At 38.7% G+C, this 15,118-nt stretch overlaps 2 protein-coding genes across 2 annotated transcripts; both read right to left on the reverse strand.

Moving 5' to 3' along the window:
* Positions 1 to 3,995: 3,995 nt before the first annotated feature.
* Positions 3,996 to 6,973, reverse strand: arl4d (ADP-ribosylation factor-like 4D). The gene is made up of 2 exons (XM_044102161.1): positions 6,818 to 6,973; positions 3,996 to 5,337 (listed from the first exon to the last, which is right to left on the reverse strand). Exon 2 carries the CDS (start codon positions 5,224 to 5,226, stop codon positions 4,621 to 4,623), a length of 606 nt encoding a protein of 201 aa, XP_043958096.1. The 5' UTR covers positions 5,227 to 5,337; positions 6,818 to 6,973; the 3' UTR covers positions 3,996 to 4,620.
* A 1,393-nt stretch (positions 6,974 to 8,366) lies between these two features.
* On the reverse strand, positions 8,367 to 14,732 carry tmem106a (transmembrane protein 106A). Its single transcript, XM_044101526.1, has 8 exons — positions 14,518 to 14,732; positions 12,984 to 13,158; positions 12,702 to 12,765; positions 12,465 to 12,618; positions 11,421 to 11,561; positions 10,899 to 10,942; positions 10,729 to 10,782; positions 8,367 to 8,745 (listed from the first exon to the last, which is right to left on the reverse strand). Exons 2-8 carry the CDS (start codon positions 13,147 to 13,149, stop codon positions 8,634 to 8,636), a joined length of 735 nt encoding a protein of 244 aa, XP_043957461.1. The 5' UTR covers positions 13,150 to 13,158; positions 14,518 to 14,732; the 3' UTR covers positions 8,367 to 8,633.
* Positions 14,733 to 15,118: the final 386 nt, after the last annotated feature.

The following is a 15,118-nucleotide window of genomic DNA, read 5'->3' on the forward strand; positions in this document are numbered from 1 at the left end:
TACATTTCAGACTTTTCAGTTATTCACAAATGAAAACTGAAAAGTGTCTATTTTTCCTTCCACGTCCCACTTACAGACAACTCTGTTAGTTTATCCCATAAAATCCCAACAAAATACACTGATGAGACAAAATGTGTACTCCATGTGCTGTTGAAATGCTAAACATAGCTTTAATTGAAACACTATTAAGACCATGAAATGTGGGTCTAATAAAAAGGTTTGGCTATGTATAAATCAAAATGGCTTAAACTTTTGAGTCAGATTGTTTCCTCATCTCCTCAATGAGCAATAAATTGTTCCTCAGCTCTAAATCTAAAATTGAAATAGATGCTGGAAGGCCAAAAATAATAATGATAATAAAAAAACCTGAGTTATCTGCACTGAAAATTAAACTGATTGAGGTGCATAGAAAATTACGATAAAGAGAAAACCTTTCACACAAGGTTTACCTCTCAAATTCACAACAAAAGCACAAGCCCAACCCACTGTCAAGCTGAGAAATACAGCCTTGATGTTATTTCTCTCCTTGTTTATAGCTCCAAGCGTAAGAGAATTGAAGCCTCGGCTTCCTTTGCAATCTATTGAATCCTGCAGGCTCAAGTCTGAAATAAGGCCTAGTGACAGCTTTAAAACCTTTCAATAAAAGGGTGAAGCAACTAATCTAGCCCCCCTACAAGCACCGTTCCTTGTGAACCCTCGCAAGACCTTCACTTTCTCCTACAAACGACCAAATCTTCTCTGCACCTAATAACCTCCTCTAAACACACAGCAGTTTGTGGGTTTTGCAGGTCGAGAAAAATCGGCGTGTTTAAATTGTAGATGTAGTTTATGATTGTTGACACCAATAATGCTAAAAGCAGAACAGTGGTCAGTGGTGGAGCAAACCGAATCAGAAAAAAATAAACTCTCACAATGCTGAAAGAGGTCAACTACCGGCAGATAGATCCAGATAAAAGACAAAAAAAAAAAAACAGAAAGAAACAAGCAAAGGAGCGGAGTAGATAATATGAGAGGATAATCTCAGGTTTTCAGTATTGATTCAAGCTGCTTTTCCTTATCTCCCTGCCCCCTCAGTAACCTCAGCTGGATTGGACATCCAGCCACAAAAAAAGCAATATGACCCCCCACTGATGCCCTCTTAGGTCACCGTTTAGTGACTGCTGACTTCTGGTTGCCTTGGAGACAGAAAATTACATGTGAGACCTGGGTGGCCGAGTAGATGGAGGTTGGATCTGTGCTGAGTTCCCAGGTTGCAGTTTCATTATAAGGACAATAAAGAAAGTGCTGTTAAGCATTGTTGCTCTGCTTAATAATGTTATGACCAGTTGGGATTTGATCTGCACAACTGCTGGGTTGAAATCTGCTGTAAAGTTTGGGTGTTTCTATTTAGTATTGCCACCATGATAACGTGTTAAAAAGTAATTACCCTGAACATTAATAACTAGTTTTTCCACCCTTTGTGCCCACAATGATGTGGAATCTCCACCTTTTTATATGATTCATTTTTATTTGACTCATTGTTTGAGATGCATACCACAACAAGTGCATAAAAAATGTTGGTTCATCCAACTACCACCACATTTTAGGCATTTTGGCAAACATCTTGAAAGTAGGTGGATGATTTAACTGATTTTTTGTTTGTTTGCTTGATTGTTTGTTTGTTTCATTTCACCTTACATGTAAAATTTTAACTTTATAAGCTGAAGTTAAAATTGTTGTATTTAGGTGAGTCTCGGAAATTGAAGTTATTGTAAGTAAATTGCATTATCTGGGTTGGGTCAAACCTTTGAATCTCAGTAGCTTTCTCAACTTCTGTCTTAAGCATTAGTCTGCGATGTCTACAGCCTAGAAAAAGCAGAAAGTCTGCACAGCATGTGTCAGAAACATTCAAAGAATGTAAAGTAGGAATGAGCCATGTGGCTCTTCTGGTTTGTTCCACTGTTAGCTGAGATACTGCAAAACACAAAACACCTTGATTCTGGACTGATACTCACAATTGTAGAATATGTGGGTGTTTAGCATCATCTGACTGATACCGCTGAATGTCCGCAGCATGTTTCAGCTGTTGGAAGAGGCATATCTTAATGCAAATTTATTCCGGCACCAGCTGCTGTGTCAAGATGATTCTGCAAAAGACACCCTTGAAACTTCTAATGAGCTCACTGCTGTGAATAAAGAAGACAAGGAGGTCACAGAAGTTAAAATATGTGCGTGCTTTTCTGGGTCTCTCCAAGTGTTGTGTGTCGGTGCAGTCACGTGTGAGCAAGTGGCTTGACTTCCTGGATGCCTGGCTGGAGGCATGCTACCGGATAACAAGCTGTTATCGCATCATTGTCAGGTGAAAATAAGCTGCAGCACCCACCCTCCCACACACACACACACACACACACTTTGGTCTAAAATGTCTAACCTTTTATTTTCTACAACTAGACATCCCATCTCTGAATGCAGTTCCACACCTGCTACAAAAACAAATATAGCAGTAAGGGTTACTGTTCTGTGTTTTTCCTCTAGAAAAGTGGGTTTTATAAGACTCACATCCCCTTTAAAAGTCAGACTCTGTGCATCTCTGAAGCCGTTGATACTTTTTGCTCCTGGTATTCTGAACCAGCGTGTTAATCTAGACAGACCACCATCAAGCCGAGGTGACGGCCCAAGGCAGCAGCTACCAGCATGCAGCCCTTTCATCTTCGCTCATCTGGTTTCACTACCGTTCACACCTTGATTCATGTTATTCCAACATTTCTCAAGTTGACAACAATTTACCAGATGGGTCCTTTCCCTCTATACCACTACAAACAGTCCCAAAATTCCTAATATGCATTTCACCTTGACTGGTTTATAACCCTCTGCCGCTCTAATAAGGGACTTCAACATTGAAAAATGTGGCTACTGCTTTCATTTTCCCAAAGAAACTTCGCTTTCAATCTTTTGAAACTCTAAGCTTGAATTTCTTTCCTCATTTTGTGACATAACAACCAGGGACATCAATGTATTTGACTGGAATTTTATGAGGTAGACAAATACAATATAGTGTGTAATTGTGAAGTGGAAGGAAGCTGATAGCATCCTACAAGTGCCAACAAAAATCCAATTGATTTGGTCGGCACTGCTGAGGCAAGGCTTGAAAACCGAGGGTCACGGATGCTCCACATGCAATCTAACTTTTTAACAGAGAAGGCCTGTAAGGGAGTTTTAAATTTTTTAAATCTTACTACAGTAAGTCATTGGGTCTAGCAGCAGAAAAGGGGGATCACAATTTAGTTTTTAGAAAAAGTGGTGTCATTTATATCTTTTAAAGGTTTGAAATAGCTAGTCTGATACTTTAACACTCAGTGTTTTTTTTTATCATAAACCCCAGTCATTTGAAGTAAAATAAATAAAAAAAGCATCTTTAACAACCAAAAAGTTAACTGCAGTTAATTTATTTACTCAGAATGACCTATTTTCTTTAAATGCAAAAAAACCCCAGCTCTGGGTGGTGCACATTAACATCATAACAAAAGCAAAAAAAAAAACAGCAACAGATTTGGAGCACTATTTGTTGCAGTTTCACTGTCAGCAGTTGGCAGACAACAGAAGGTGGGAATCAAACTAAACGGATTGTTTCGTCTCCAGTGGGGGAAGGGAGGGGCAGTTCTCCCTGTGACGGCCTCGTTTACTGCACCACGAATAGTAAAAACGGCCATAACTCAGGGCTTTAAAGGCTAAATGGTCATTGGGCGCACATTCAGTGAATATAGTGAAAGAACAGCATGTATTTCTTGCTAGCTGCAGTTTCGTAGAGACTCCTTCAGATCAAGTTAACCCCTGAGGGAAATATCCGTTTCATTAGTTTCTTTGTGCTCTGCTGCAACCAGAGTAACCTTACACGCAACCTCTATAGCAGAAGAATTGACTTACTTGAAGAGTTTTTGAAAAACAATCTTGATTGTGCGAGCTTTTGTTTTTAAATAAATCATTTATGTACTGTAGTACAAAATAGTGACAATGCATTTCTCATACAGCTCTTTAAGATTTATTCAGTCTCCAAATTTACAAAAAATGTACAATTTTTATAAACACTTGAATCAAAGCAACTGAAACTTAACATCTGCATGTGCTGATGACAGGAATGTCCTTTCTTTAGGTGAATTATTAATTCTCTGAAACCACAAAACACTGCTTCATGTCGCATTATTAGGCAGCATCTGCCTTCTGTCCAGCACGCACACTGAAGCACTGAATAAATATTTCAGAGAGGATAAAAACAGCCTTTCCGTGAAAGCCGGTGATGGTTTTCTTCACCAGAATCCTGCCATATAAATGTGTTGGTTCTTGTTGGAAATTGTCTTTAAATCTGGCCTAAACAAGCACTTAGTGATGACTAACTGCTGCCAATGTCAAATCATTAAGCTTGGCTTTCAGCGACTGCACCACCAAGAAAGTCAATACTGCTTCGGTGTTATGTCCATTTAAGTCCATTTCTGCTGACCCCTGAAAGGCAGTTTGTAAATGGTCTTATTCTGTTGGCACAAATCGCTCCCCATCGGAAAAATAAGGGGCTCATTAGGCCTGGAAGTGTCCCAACTCTGAGAGCACCTCCTCGGGGGTTATGTCGGCAATCCCTGAGGAGAGAGTTCATCTCTTCCTGTTTCGACTGTGTTTCACCGTCTTCTTTCGCTTCAGGATCATCTCGTAGAGTTTCTCCAGGCCCGTCTGCAGCCCCTGGCCGTCCACAGCGCTGCAGCCCTGCACTTGGTACAGCGTGTAGATGCCGAGTTCGTGCACGGCCAGCAGCTTCTCCACCTCGCCGACAGACAAGGCTGAGTCCAGGTCCTGTTTGTTGGCCAGGATCAGCACCGGCACCCCCTGGTTCTCGGAGGTGCGGGTGATCTTATGGAGTTCCACCTTAGCCTCCTCCAGGCGCTCCACTTCGGTGGAGTCCACAACAAACACTATCCCATCCGTTCGACGGGTGTAGGACTTCCAGAGGGGCCGGAGTTTCTCCTGGCCACCCACGTCCCACACCTGGAAGTTTGTGGCCCGGGACGCCCCCACTGCCACCTTGATCTTCTCTGTGTTGAAGCCCTTGGTGGGGATGGTTTTCACAAACTCCTTGAGTTTGAGCCTGTAGAGCAGGGAGGTCTTCCCAGCCGAATCCAGACCGATCACCACCACATGAAGACACTGGAAGCTTGGCAGGAACGACGTGTTGGGGGCAATATCAGTCAGCTGGTTCCCCATGATTCAGACCAAGAATTCACACCCAATGAGGAGAGGTGGCAGATTCCTGATTCAATCCCTTCTCACTTGCAGGTCCTCATAGGCAGACGGGACTGGTTGATGACCAGAAACCTTATCAAAGCAAAGAGAGAGAGAGAGAGAGAAAGCTTAGTTAACATATAATGAGAAGATAAGTTCAGCTTGTTTGAAATGCAAGGAGTATTTCAATGTCAAACACAGACCAACAAAAGCAGAAAAGTTAGGAATTCAAGATCTGATGTAGCTTTATCACATCAGTCTGTGTCATTCGACTAGAAAACGAAGGTCTCAAGGTTTATTGTGACTTTTAAAAGCTTCCATGTCTATTTGTGTCATAGTGCAACAAACTTTAATGAGGTTTTTTTTTTTATTTTATTTAATAGATTAAAGAAAACTAATTAATAACTGAGAAATAAAGGAAAAAAAGATAAAATTATTTATTTATAAACAAAATCTGAAAAGTGCAGTGTTGATTTGGTACATTTTCATTTGGACACCGCTAAGTGAAACCCAGAGGAACCACTGAGTCCCAGTAACAACGAAATTAATAATCAATGTCCTTAAGTGAAAATGCCACATTCTCACATATGGACTTACAAAATGTATGTTCATAGATTCCCTTTCTTCAGTCTAAGTGGGCTTTTGAACAATTTTGCAAAGAAGAAAGAGCAAATATTCCACTTTGTAAAAGCACAACGCAGAGAGGACTAAGCCAAGATTGCAGCAAAATATAGCATACATTAAATTTCTATATGGATATGAAAGCACTCAATAGTTTTCCTTCAATGTCTGAATTTTTTTTTCCTTTTCACACGCAGTATTCTCTGTTTCTGTATCACGAATCCCAGTAAGGTCAGGTAACGTGACATGAGCAAAAGTTGGACGTAGTATGAACACTTTCAAGGCAGTGCTCAGCTCAAACTAGATTCACCCATAATGCCATTGAGATTAAGCTATATGAAATAATACCCATATGAGTATTCCGTCCCGCATTACAGAGCCAAACAACAGTTAATTGGGCGTCTGTGGTTGGTTAGAGTCTTATTTGCCCTGCCTAATCCTCTTAAGGCGGTTAAAGCAGAAAGGCTTTTCCTCCAGGCTGATTGATTTCAAACCAGGGGAAGCAATATGTATCCACAGCTTCCCTTTGCTCACAGAAGCCGCAGCAGCAGCAGCTCTAATCCGGTTGTTGTTGACATCCTGATACACATCACACAGCTGCCTCTGGACAACCTACAGCCATTACAAGTGGACAACAAGGCAGTGCTGTGCTTCCAGACCCTACATTGATAATTCTAGGGTTAGTTTTAAGAGGGTGATGGAGAAGACGCCGAGAAGCAGAGAAAATGCAGTGTCATGTTTCTGATCTGATGATTTTGACCCCTGACTCAATTTAATTGTAAAGGTTAGAGAGCAGTCTTCTTCGTCTCTCCTGATACAACATTCTCATCCAGATAGGTAAACAACTTCAGCGGTTTATCATGTATTTTCAATACGCTAAAACCGCAAACACGACTTCCAGCTTTAAAATGCGAGCTCGCGCTGAAACCAAAATAATTATGAACGTCCATACCTGATAAAATGCTGGGAGGGATGTTCATCCACAGGCGATAAACATAGCCATAGCTGAAAAACAAAAAATGTTTCTTTTTTTCCCCCCCGTTTGTGCTGCAGCTGTCCGGTTGTCTTTCCCTCTGCTGCTCCTCTCTGACTGAGGAATCCTGGAGACTCAAGCGATCACTACCTTCAGCCCGGGTGACGTCACGGACACCTGGAGGGCTGCTCCGCGCCCCCTGCAGGCAGAAACTATGAACTGCAGGGCAAGGAGAGACGCCCACATGGTCTGGTTTATATTTCCATTAGTTGGTTTGGTGCTTATAAGATGAAGATAAAAATAAATAAAAAATTAAATACAGGAAAGAAGAAAAATGTGCTGTGATGCTCCAATCACATTTTTTGCAGTGAAGGTGAGTGTAGACTGATATGCTACTTTTACAAAACAAAGAGCTGTGGATGTACCAAAAGGAAATCAAAAGTTCTGTTTATATCTCATCGCTGTGAATAGTCATAGAATAGTCAGGTTTATACATAGATTAAATTTCACACTCTATATGAGACTTCTGACAGCTTCTCTAGTGTAAAAGTACAAGAGTAAAAAAAAGACACAAAAGCATATATTTTTAAAATGTTCAGAAACCATGAGCCATTTTAGTTATATTTCAGTTATTCTCGTTTTTGTGTTAGTCTGTTACCGAAGATTCCAATAACATACATAAAAGCTTGTTGTCATATAGTTCAAGGGTTATAAATACTTTTGTAAGTCTCTCTCATTTTTCCAAATTATTCTAGTATGCACTTGAAACAAAATAAAAATGATTGCTCTGTTTTAGATTTCCCTCCATCAGAACAAGAAAACCTTTATTTAAAACATTTGTGTATCTTTCTAAAGTACACAGAAGAATGGGATTTACAGCACATTTTTTATAATGAAATGAGAATCAAATTACTTTACGTGCATTAAAAAATAATTTTAGAGGATAAACATAAGTTTTGTGTGCAAAAGAAATTAATCATCAAAGGAAATAAATACAGGGAACAAAGATTCTGTAGAGGAAAAATATATATATATTTACATAAGAAATAAAGTAGTATTAATGTAACTCTGAGACTCCACATATTATATTGGTACAATCAGATGTACCTCCATCTAGAAGTTATTCTGAGTTATTGAGGTGATTACAAGCGTACCATTGTCACATGGCTAAAACAGGAAACAATTCTGGATTTCCATTATTCATCAGCTGAATAAAAGCAAACATATTTTGATCTCTGCATTTAAAAAAAAGTACAGGTATATTTTGCCAAACTGATTACCTCTTTTAACAGCGCTATTTAGTAAAGAATAGTGTAATCATGAGCTATCTGTAGCTTTGGCTCCACCTTGTGGCAAGTGCACTTAAAAACAAAGAGAAGTAACAGAAGTGTCCAAACTTTGGCTGCAATTCCCAATATTTTTTGTTTATCTTCATAAAAAAATGAAACCCCAATGGTCTTGCATTGCATCACAGTAAAGAAAGAAAAGAAGGACGTAAAGAAAGAAGGAAGGAAACAATTTCAAGGAGTCTTGGCAAAACGTCACAGTTTAATAGAGTGCAAATAAAATCAGGATTAACAGAGGTCAACTCTGCAAAACAAAACCAATAATTAAAAAAAACCCCAGAAAATGTACAATTATTATATTTAAAGCGTTCATGTGCTTAATTTCTAAGATGGTAGTAACTGATTAAACGCTTTTGGACAGCTAAAATAATATAATGATATCATTTTAACAGTAATAAATCACACATTACAAGGATAAAAGTACAGGTTCTGTGTTTATAATGAGGATTTCATGATCTCACAGGATGTGGGGTGGTTGAATTATTCCCGCAGTCAATGTACTCGAAAACATCCTGTGAAAGCTGCTCCGTGTGAGACAGATAGGCAATGTTCATGGTTATTCTGGGTGAAAAAGGAAAAAGAAAACAACAAAAACATGGACATCAACAATCAATGAATCATTTTAATCATATCAAACTGTTTCGTCACAATGGAGCATACACTGTCTTGAAAAATTATGCCACCGTAACCATCTTTTTTTCTGCTTTTGCCTTTTTTTGGTCATAATTAAAAGTTTTAAATCATCAGAGAAATGCTTACATGAGACAAAGATAACCTGATTGAATCCCTGTTTTTGTTTGTTTTGTTTGTTTGTTTGTTTTAATGGAGCCACACTGGAGCCTTCTTTAATCATTAACAGAATCTTTAAGATCTTCCCACATGTATTAACTGGACTGAAGTCCAGACTTGGACTAGGTCACTGCAAAGCATCCAACCTATTTGCTTGAGTAATGCAGTGATGAACTTGCTGGTGGTGTTCTAAAGATCAGAGTCTCAATGTATAACCCAAGTGAGATTGAGCTTAAGGTCGCAAACAAGTAACTGCAGATTCTTCTTCAGGGTTTTCTGCCAGACAGCAGATTTCATGGCTCTATCAATTAGAGCAAATCATATAGATCTACAAGGAAAAAAGCAGTACGAGACCATCACACCAACACCACCATGTTTAATTGTAGGTATGATGTTCTTTTATTAAAATGCTGCATAAGATGTAATGGGACGTACATCTACAAAACACTTTCACTATTTTCCAGTCGCTTCACAGACAATTTTCCTAAAAAAGTCTTGTGGACCATCAAGATATTTCCTGGCACATGTGAGGCAAGACCTGTTGGATCAGCAGTGGGTTTTTTATTTGGACATCCCTCATAGATGCCAGTTTTAACCTATTTACTATTGTATTTATCTGCTGAATCATGAATGCTGACCCTAACTGAGACTTGCAGCACCTTGGATATCCTGGGTAAGTTTTTGATGGACTCTTGCAGTAATTTTGGCAGACTGACCACTTTTGGGATGGTTCACCCCTGTTCTGTTGTTTCTCCGTAGCGGATAATGCCTCGGATTGGATGGAGTCCCAAAGTCTTACAAATGGCTTTGCAACCATTCTTGACTGCAAATACATAAATGACTTTGTCTCTCATTTGTTCTTGAATTTGTTTACATGAGGGGATGATGTCTTTTTTGTGTGAGAAATTGTGGTCCACTTTATGTTGTCTGACAGGTACTACAAAAGTTATTTCTTAAATCTACAAGACAGGCAGCAATTGGGTCTTAGTGTAGATAGGAAAAGGAGAAATCAAAAGAATATAGTTCATCATAGCTCATGCCTGGATTGATTCATTTGTTGGACAGGGCCAGGTAAGTTTGGATAGAAAACATTACATGTGTTCAGATACAAATCAACACTGTTTATTTAATCATTTGGTTTGATACTTCTGGTATGAATGTGTACAGTTACACCCCAAATCATTTCAGTAATTCAAGTCAAAATGTAAAAGTACACCTTCTTAACAAGTACTTCAGTTTTCACTTTTGTCCTATGAAAATGTTTGAGAATGTGAAAACACAGGCCAGGTATATACAAAATGCAGTTTTCATTTGATTATTATATTTATTAAGATAAAAAAAAATATTTTCTCATTCTCCACTGCTCATCAAAATTTGATGTACGCATTTGCTTCTGAAACTCGCATGACAGGTGACTTGTGATAAAATGCTTCGCTAAACAGAAAAGCAGAAGTGGATTTTTACCCCCCCAGGCAAAACAAAAGAGAAATGTAAAAATCCCAAACATAATTTTGTGGCTCAGATTTTTTTGTCCTTTCCTTATTTCGAAAAAAACAAAAGCAACACTGAGTTACGCTGTCCTTGCGTGCTTTCTGAAGACAACATTTTAGAGGATACAAAGATAGGAACTACATCTACATGGGCCCTTTTTGTGGCTTTGGTTTGTCACACAGCTGCAGAGAAGTGTTGCGTTTTTGAGATAAGCTGACTAGCCTGCCTCTTTGGGTTGATTTTGACATTGAGATTGAGACTTACTGCAACTTCAGGAACAACGTGTGGATCTTGATAGTAGTTGACTTGCAGTAATTGCTGAAAGAGGCAAACACAAAGCGGTGACATGTGCTGAATCCACACATTCAGACAAGAAAAAGTGCATTTTCTTCAAATGTTTTTGCAATGTGGTGAAAATCAAGTTTTGTTCTTACTTGAAGCCCTTGTCTTCAAGCGGCAGGGTGATTTGAACAATGTACTGCAAAAGCCAACAAGCAGGTAAGAAACTTGTGAGACAAATAGAGGACCTTGTAAAAGGTATTTGTCGTCTTTTGATTTGACACAATCGTCAGCAAAGCTTATTGGTATTTTCCCCAGTATCTTGTTTTTGTATTTAACCCCTTATATATCTATCTATCTATATATATATAGATAGATAAATCTATCTATATATATAGATAGATAGATAGATAGATCTATCTGCGACCCCTATATATAGATAGATCGACCGACCCCTATATATAGATAGATCTATCTATCTATCTATCTATCTATCTATCTATCTATATATATATATATTTTTTTTTTTTCCATTGGACTGCCCCCGCATGTGCTTTTACAAGGTTATGTTTAGTGTGCTTTCAATAAAATACACTCAGGTTTGTTGTATTAACATGAGCAAAAGGTAATAAATGCTTTTGTATATCACTAGAACATTTAGCCTGGGTGACACTCACCGATTTTCTCGATCGAGACTGTATTGCCGTCATGTTGGTTATTTTGGTATGACCCACCACAATTTCATTAACCACACCCTGCATGGAGAACTCAGCGATCTGAACCGGGACAAAGTTCTCGTTGGTCATATTGAAGAGATTCTAGAGCAGAAAACATGCAGTCAGTGGGGGAAACCAGGACAAGTTTTGAAACAGCTGTAAAAGTGTCAGGACTTTACCCACCCTATAACATCTGCTATATGTCATGTGAATGCCTTTCACGCCGTCAATCTGACATAAACCTTAAAACTGTGACACCTTGAGAAGTCTGTGTGGCGTATGTTTAAATGTTAAATTAGAAATTTAGCTGTAGGAAAAAACCATTCAGACTTATTTATAGATATTTAAGTAAGAAAATAAAGCGCAGTGTATGCGTTGGAAACCATTGTCTAAAGAAAGGCGAAGGCTAACTGTGGGGAACCTGCAGCTTCTGGTCAACCATGTTTTATCAAATCTAGAGTTAGAGCAGCTGTTCAGAAACAAATTTTTAAGCACTTCACACTTCCTTCTGCTGCCAAACCTAACCTATTCTCAACAACAGGCAGGTGCTGAGGAAGACGACCTCTGTTATGTCATGTTCACACCATGCTCTGCTTGGAGATTTTCAGCTGCTTCTCTCAGGTCACAAAGCTAAAAGTGCATAAAGAGAAGACCAAGAGAGTCTCTTTTACACCCGCTTGCTGTGGTTAACAACATAAAACCATAAGCAATGTTGCTAATAATATTGCCCTTGATACTGTCTCATACAATTTGTGGGTTTCATTTCCCTGTAATACAGTGTATTTGTTGTTTGATGAATGACAACAAATACAAATATGACAACATAAAATCAACTTACTATCAGAAACAAATACTTGAATCATGACCCTCTGTGTGTAATAAATCTAGAGTTTCTTATATGTGAGTTTCACTTTTCAAATTGCATTACTAAAAAAAAAAAAAAAAATCAGCCTTTCTCCTGTTAGCGTGGGTGGGTGGAGTTTTGTTGTTGTCGCCATCACTTACTGTGACCTCCATTTCGACAGAGTCCGGGGTGAAGTAGACCATGACTGACAGCACGGACACAGGCGTGAGCGTGACGCTCCGCGGGAAGAAGAAAAAGAGGATCAGGCAGCAAAGCAAAATACTCAAACCCATGGAGATGCACACGTACAGCTTCCTAAAATCCAAAAACAGGCTTTATTAATATCCCAGAATAAATGTGAACCTAAAGGCGAAACATTCAAATGGTGTATTCCATACGTGCGCCTGGGTTGCAGCCGCACATCATTGCATGGTATTACAGCCAGGAGCTGATCTTGCTGGCCTGTCAGTACAACAACAATAAGGGGAAAAAAAAGTTTTGTTTTTACTGGACATAATGGAGAAATGAAAACGCCAAAACAGTTATGGTTTCCTTTGGTGTGGAAAGGGAAATGAAAGCCATGTGTAGATCATCATTTCATTCCAGCAAGCTACTGCAAGAAATAGATAACAGATAAAACAACAGAAAAAAAGGTTGTTTGACAGAAGAGTAAAACCAACCTCTGGGAATTCGTCCGGTGCCTTTGCACGTTGGGCAGCTGTCGCTGGAGGAGCTTCCATTAATACTGCCGTACTGAGAAACCTCCTTGAGGTTTTTCACATTCTCCATTGTTTTTGTTTTCTCAGGATCCAATCCAATCCTGCTGCTGTGCCCCGGCGGCGCCATGAGCTTTTACTGAGAGACAAAGTTCACTTTAAATAAGACAAACAAGAAACTTAACTGAAAAAAAAAAAAAAAAAAAAAAAAAAAAAAAAAGCTGCATCAGGTCCTACTCTGGTTACCTATTCAACCTGATTTCCCCACAAAACGTTTAAACGTCAATAAAAGATCATTCCTTCAGCACATGTCAGACCTTATGACGCAAATGGATGCAGAAGGGGCCCAGAAATCTTGTCGACTAAGCCAAGAGTACATCTTAAATTATCTGGTCAATTTTTTTCTCCTCCAATTTAATTGCATTCACTTTAAGCCCCTTTTACTCTAAAGTTTCTGATCAGCTGAGACACAAAATCAGACTTTATAGTCTATATGCAAATCATGGCATATAGAGGAAAACATCACCCCGGTCACATCATTCATCGGTGATACCAAGATGCTGCGAGGAAGCTACTCTTTAGCACAGACAGGGAGCTAACTAAAGGCCAAGCCTGGAAGAAAACCTGTTGAACGTTGTAAAAGACTTGAGACTGGGACAAAGGTTCACCTTCCAACAGGGCAATGAGCTAAACATACAGACGTATTAGTATTAATACGTATTAATAAACGTATTAGAGACACGACGGAATGGTTTTAGTCAAATGGCCCAGTCGAAGGCTATACTCAACTCCTATTGAGAAACTGTGCAGGTCGAGATTGACTGCACATGCATTAAAGCAATAAACAAAAATCGGTGGCATGTACAACTTTAAGATAAGTTATACTTTTTTTCTTATGCTTGTGGACAGCCCCGTTTTAATATCACCCTGAGCAACTGCCCATTTCAAAAAGAACCAATGCATAGATTAAAGAAATCTGTGTTAATCTAGGATGAATTGACAACCCCAATTCTCGCCCAATAACCACTGGAGATAGGCTCCATCCCCCCTCTAATGACAGATATAGTCTTTCTTCTTTCTGTATTATATCTTCATAAACGCATGGTTAATGTAAGTTATTAAATTTTGCTGACAATAAAAGATAAACAAACAGACAAGTTGATTGAAACAAAGCATTTTACTTGTACAGTACCAGACTTCATATAATAACTCATGTCTTTTATCTGCAGTAATTCTGTTGACGAGGATAGTTTAAACACAAAAATGATAGGAACTTCAGGAATGTTAGCTAGCCTATAAACGGCAGTATTAGTCCTTTCATATTCCATAATGTTATAAAGACATGTTCGAAGAAACCCCACCACCGATTAATAATGTCTGGACATCAGACACTGTCCCAATCAGGCTCATATGCTGATTAAATGACATGATCTCCAGCAGCTGCTTCGAACATGACTTTCATTTAACTAGACGGACTCTTATTCACCATGGCTCTTACCTTCACAACTTGGCTGCTGCTTCTAATTCCAGCTGGTATCCAGATTGCATTTATAAAATGTCTGCTGTGTTAAGTCTCCCTTTAAAAGCCGCATTGAAAGTGCTTTATTTTCTTCTTTGCTGCGTCAACACAACAAAAACAGCAAAGGAGAAATAACTTCCTACTTCTCAGCGGCGGATCAGTTCCTGTATGTAAAGTGCAGGATCACATGGGGTTGAGTTGTCATCGCCTTTTTTTCTTTGTGTACTTACTAGTATTGCGCCACTAAGTATGGGAGATTGCGCAAATTTTGTTTTTCAAGCAATCCCTTTAGGATAAAAAAGAAACGAAAAGAAAAGCAAAAGATAAAGTATCTATAATTTTTTTTGTTAAACTCTTGGTGTTTTTAAAGTTACTTTCTAAAACATATTTGTACTCGCTGGCTTTTAATACAGTGTGAAAGATTCGTTTGTTGAGCTTTTTGTTTTTCTATTTCTACTGTGATTGTATTTTCTTTCATGTTGGAACTACTGTTATTTGTTTTTTCTGTGTGCAGCACTTTGGCAAAGTTAAAAGCTAATTTAAGTCGTACTTAAATGTGCTCTATAAACACATGTGATTT

The sequence above is a fragment of the Gambusia affinis genome, linkage group LG20 (genome assembly GCF_019740435.1).
Source record: "Gambusia affinis linkage group LG20, SWU_Gaff_1.0, whole genome shotgun sequence".
Taxonomy (NCBI): domain Eukaryota; kingdom Metazoa; phylum Chordata; class Actinopteri; order Cyprinodontiformes; family Poeciliidae; genus Gambusia; species Gambusia affinis.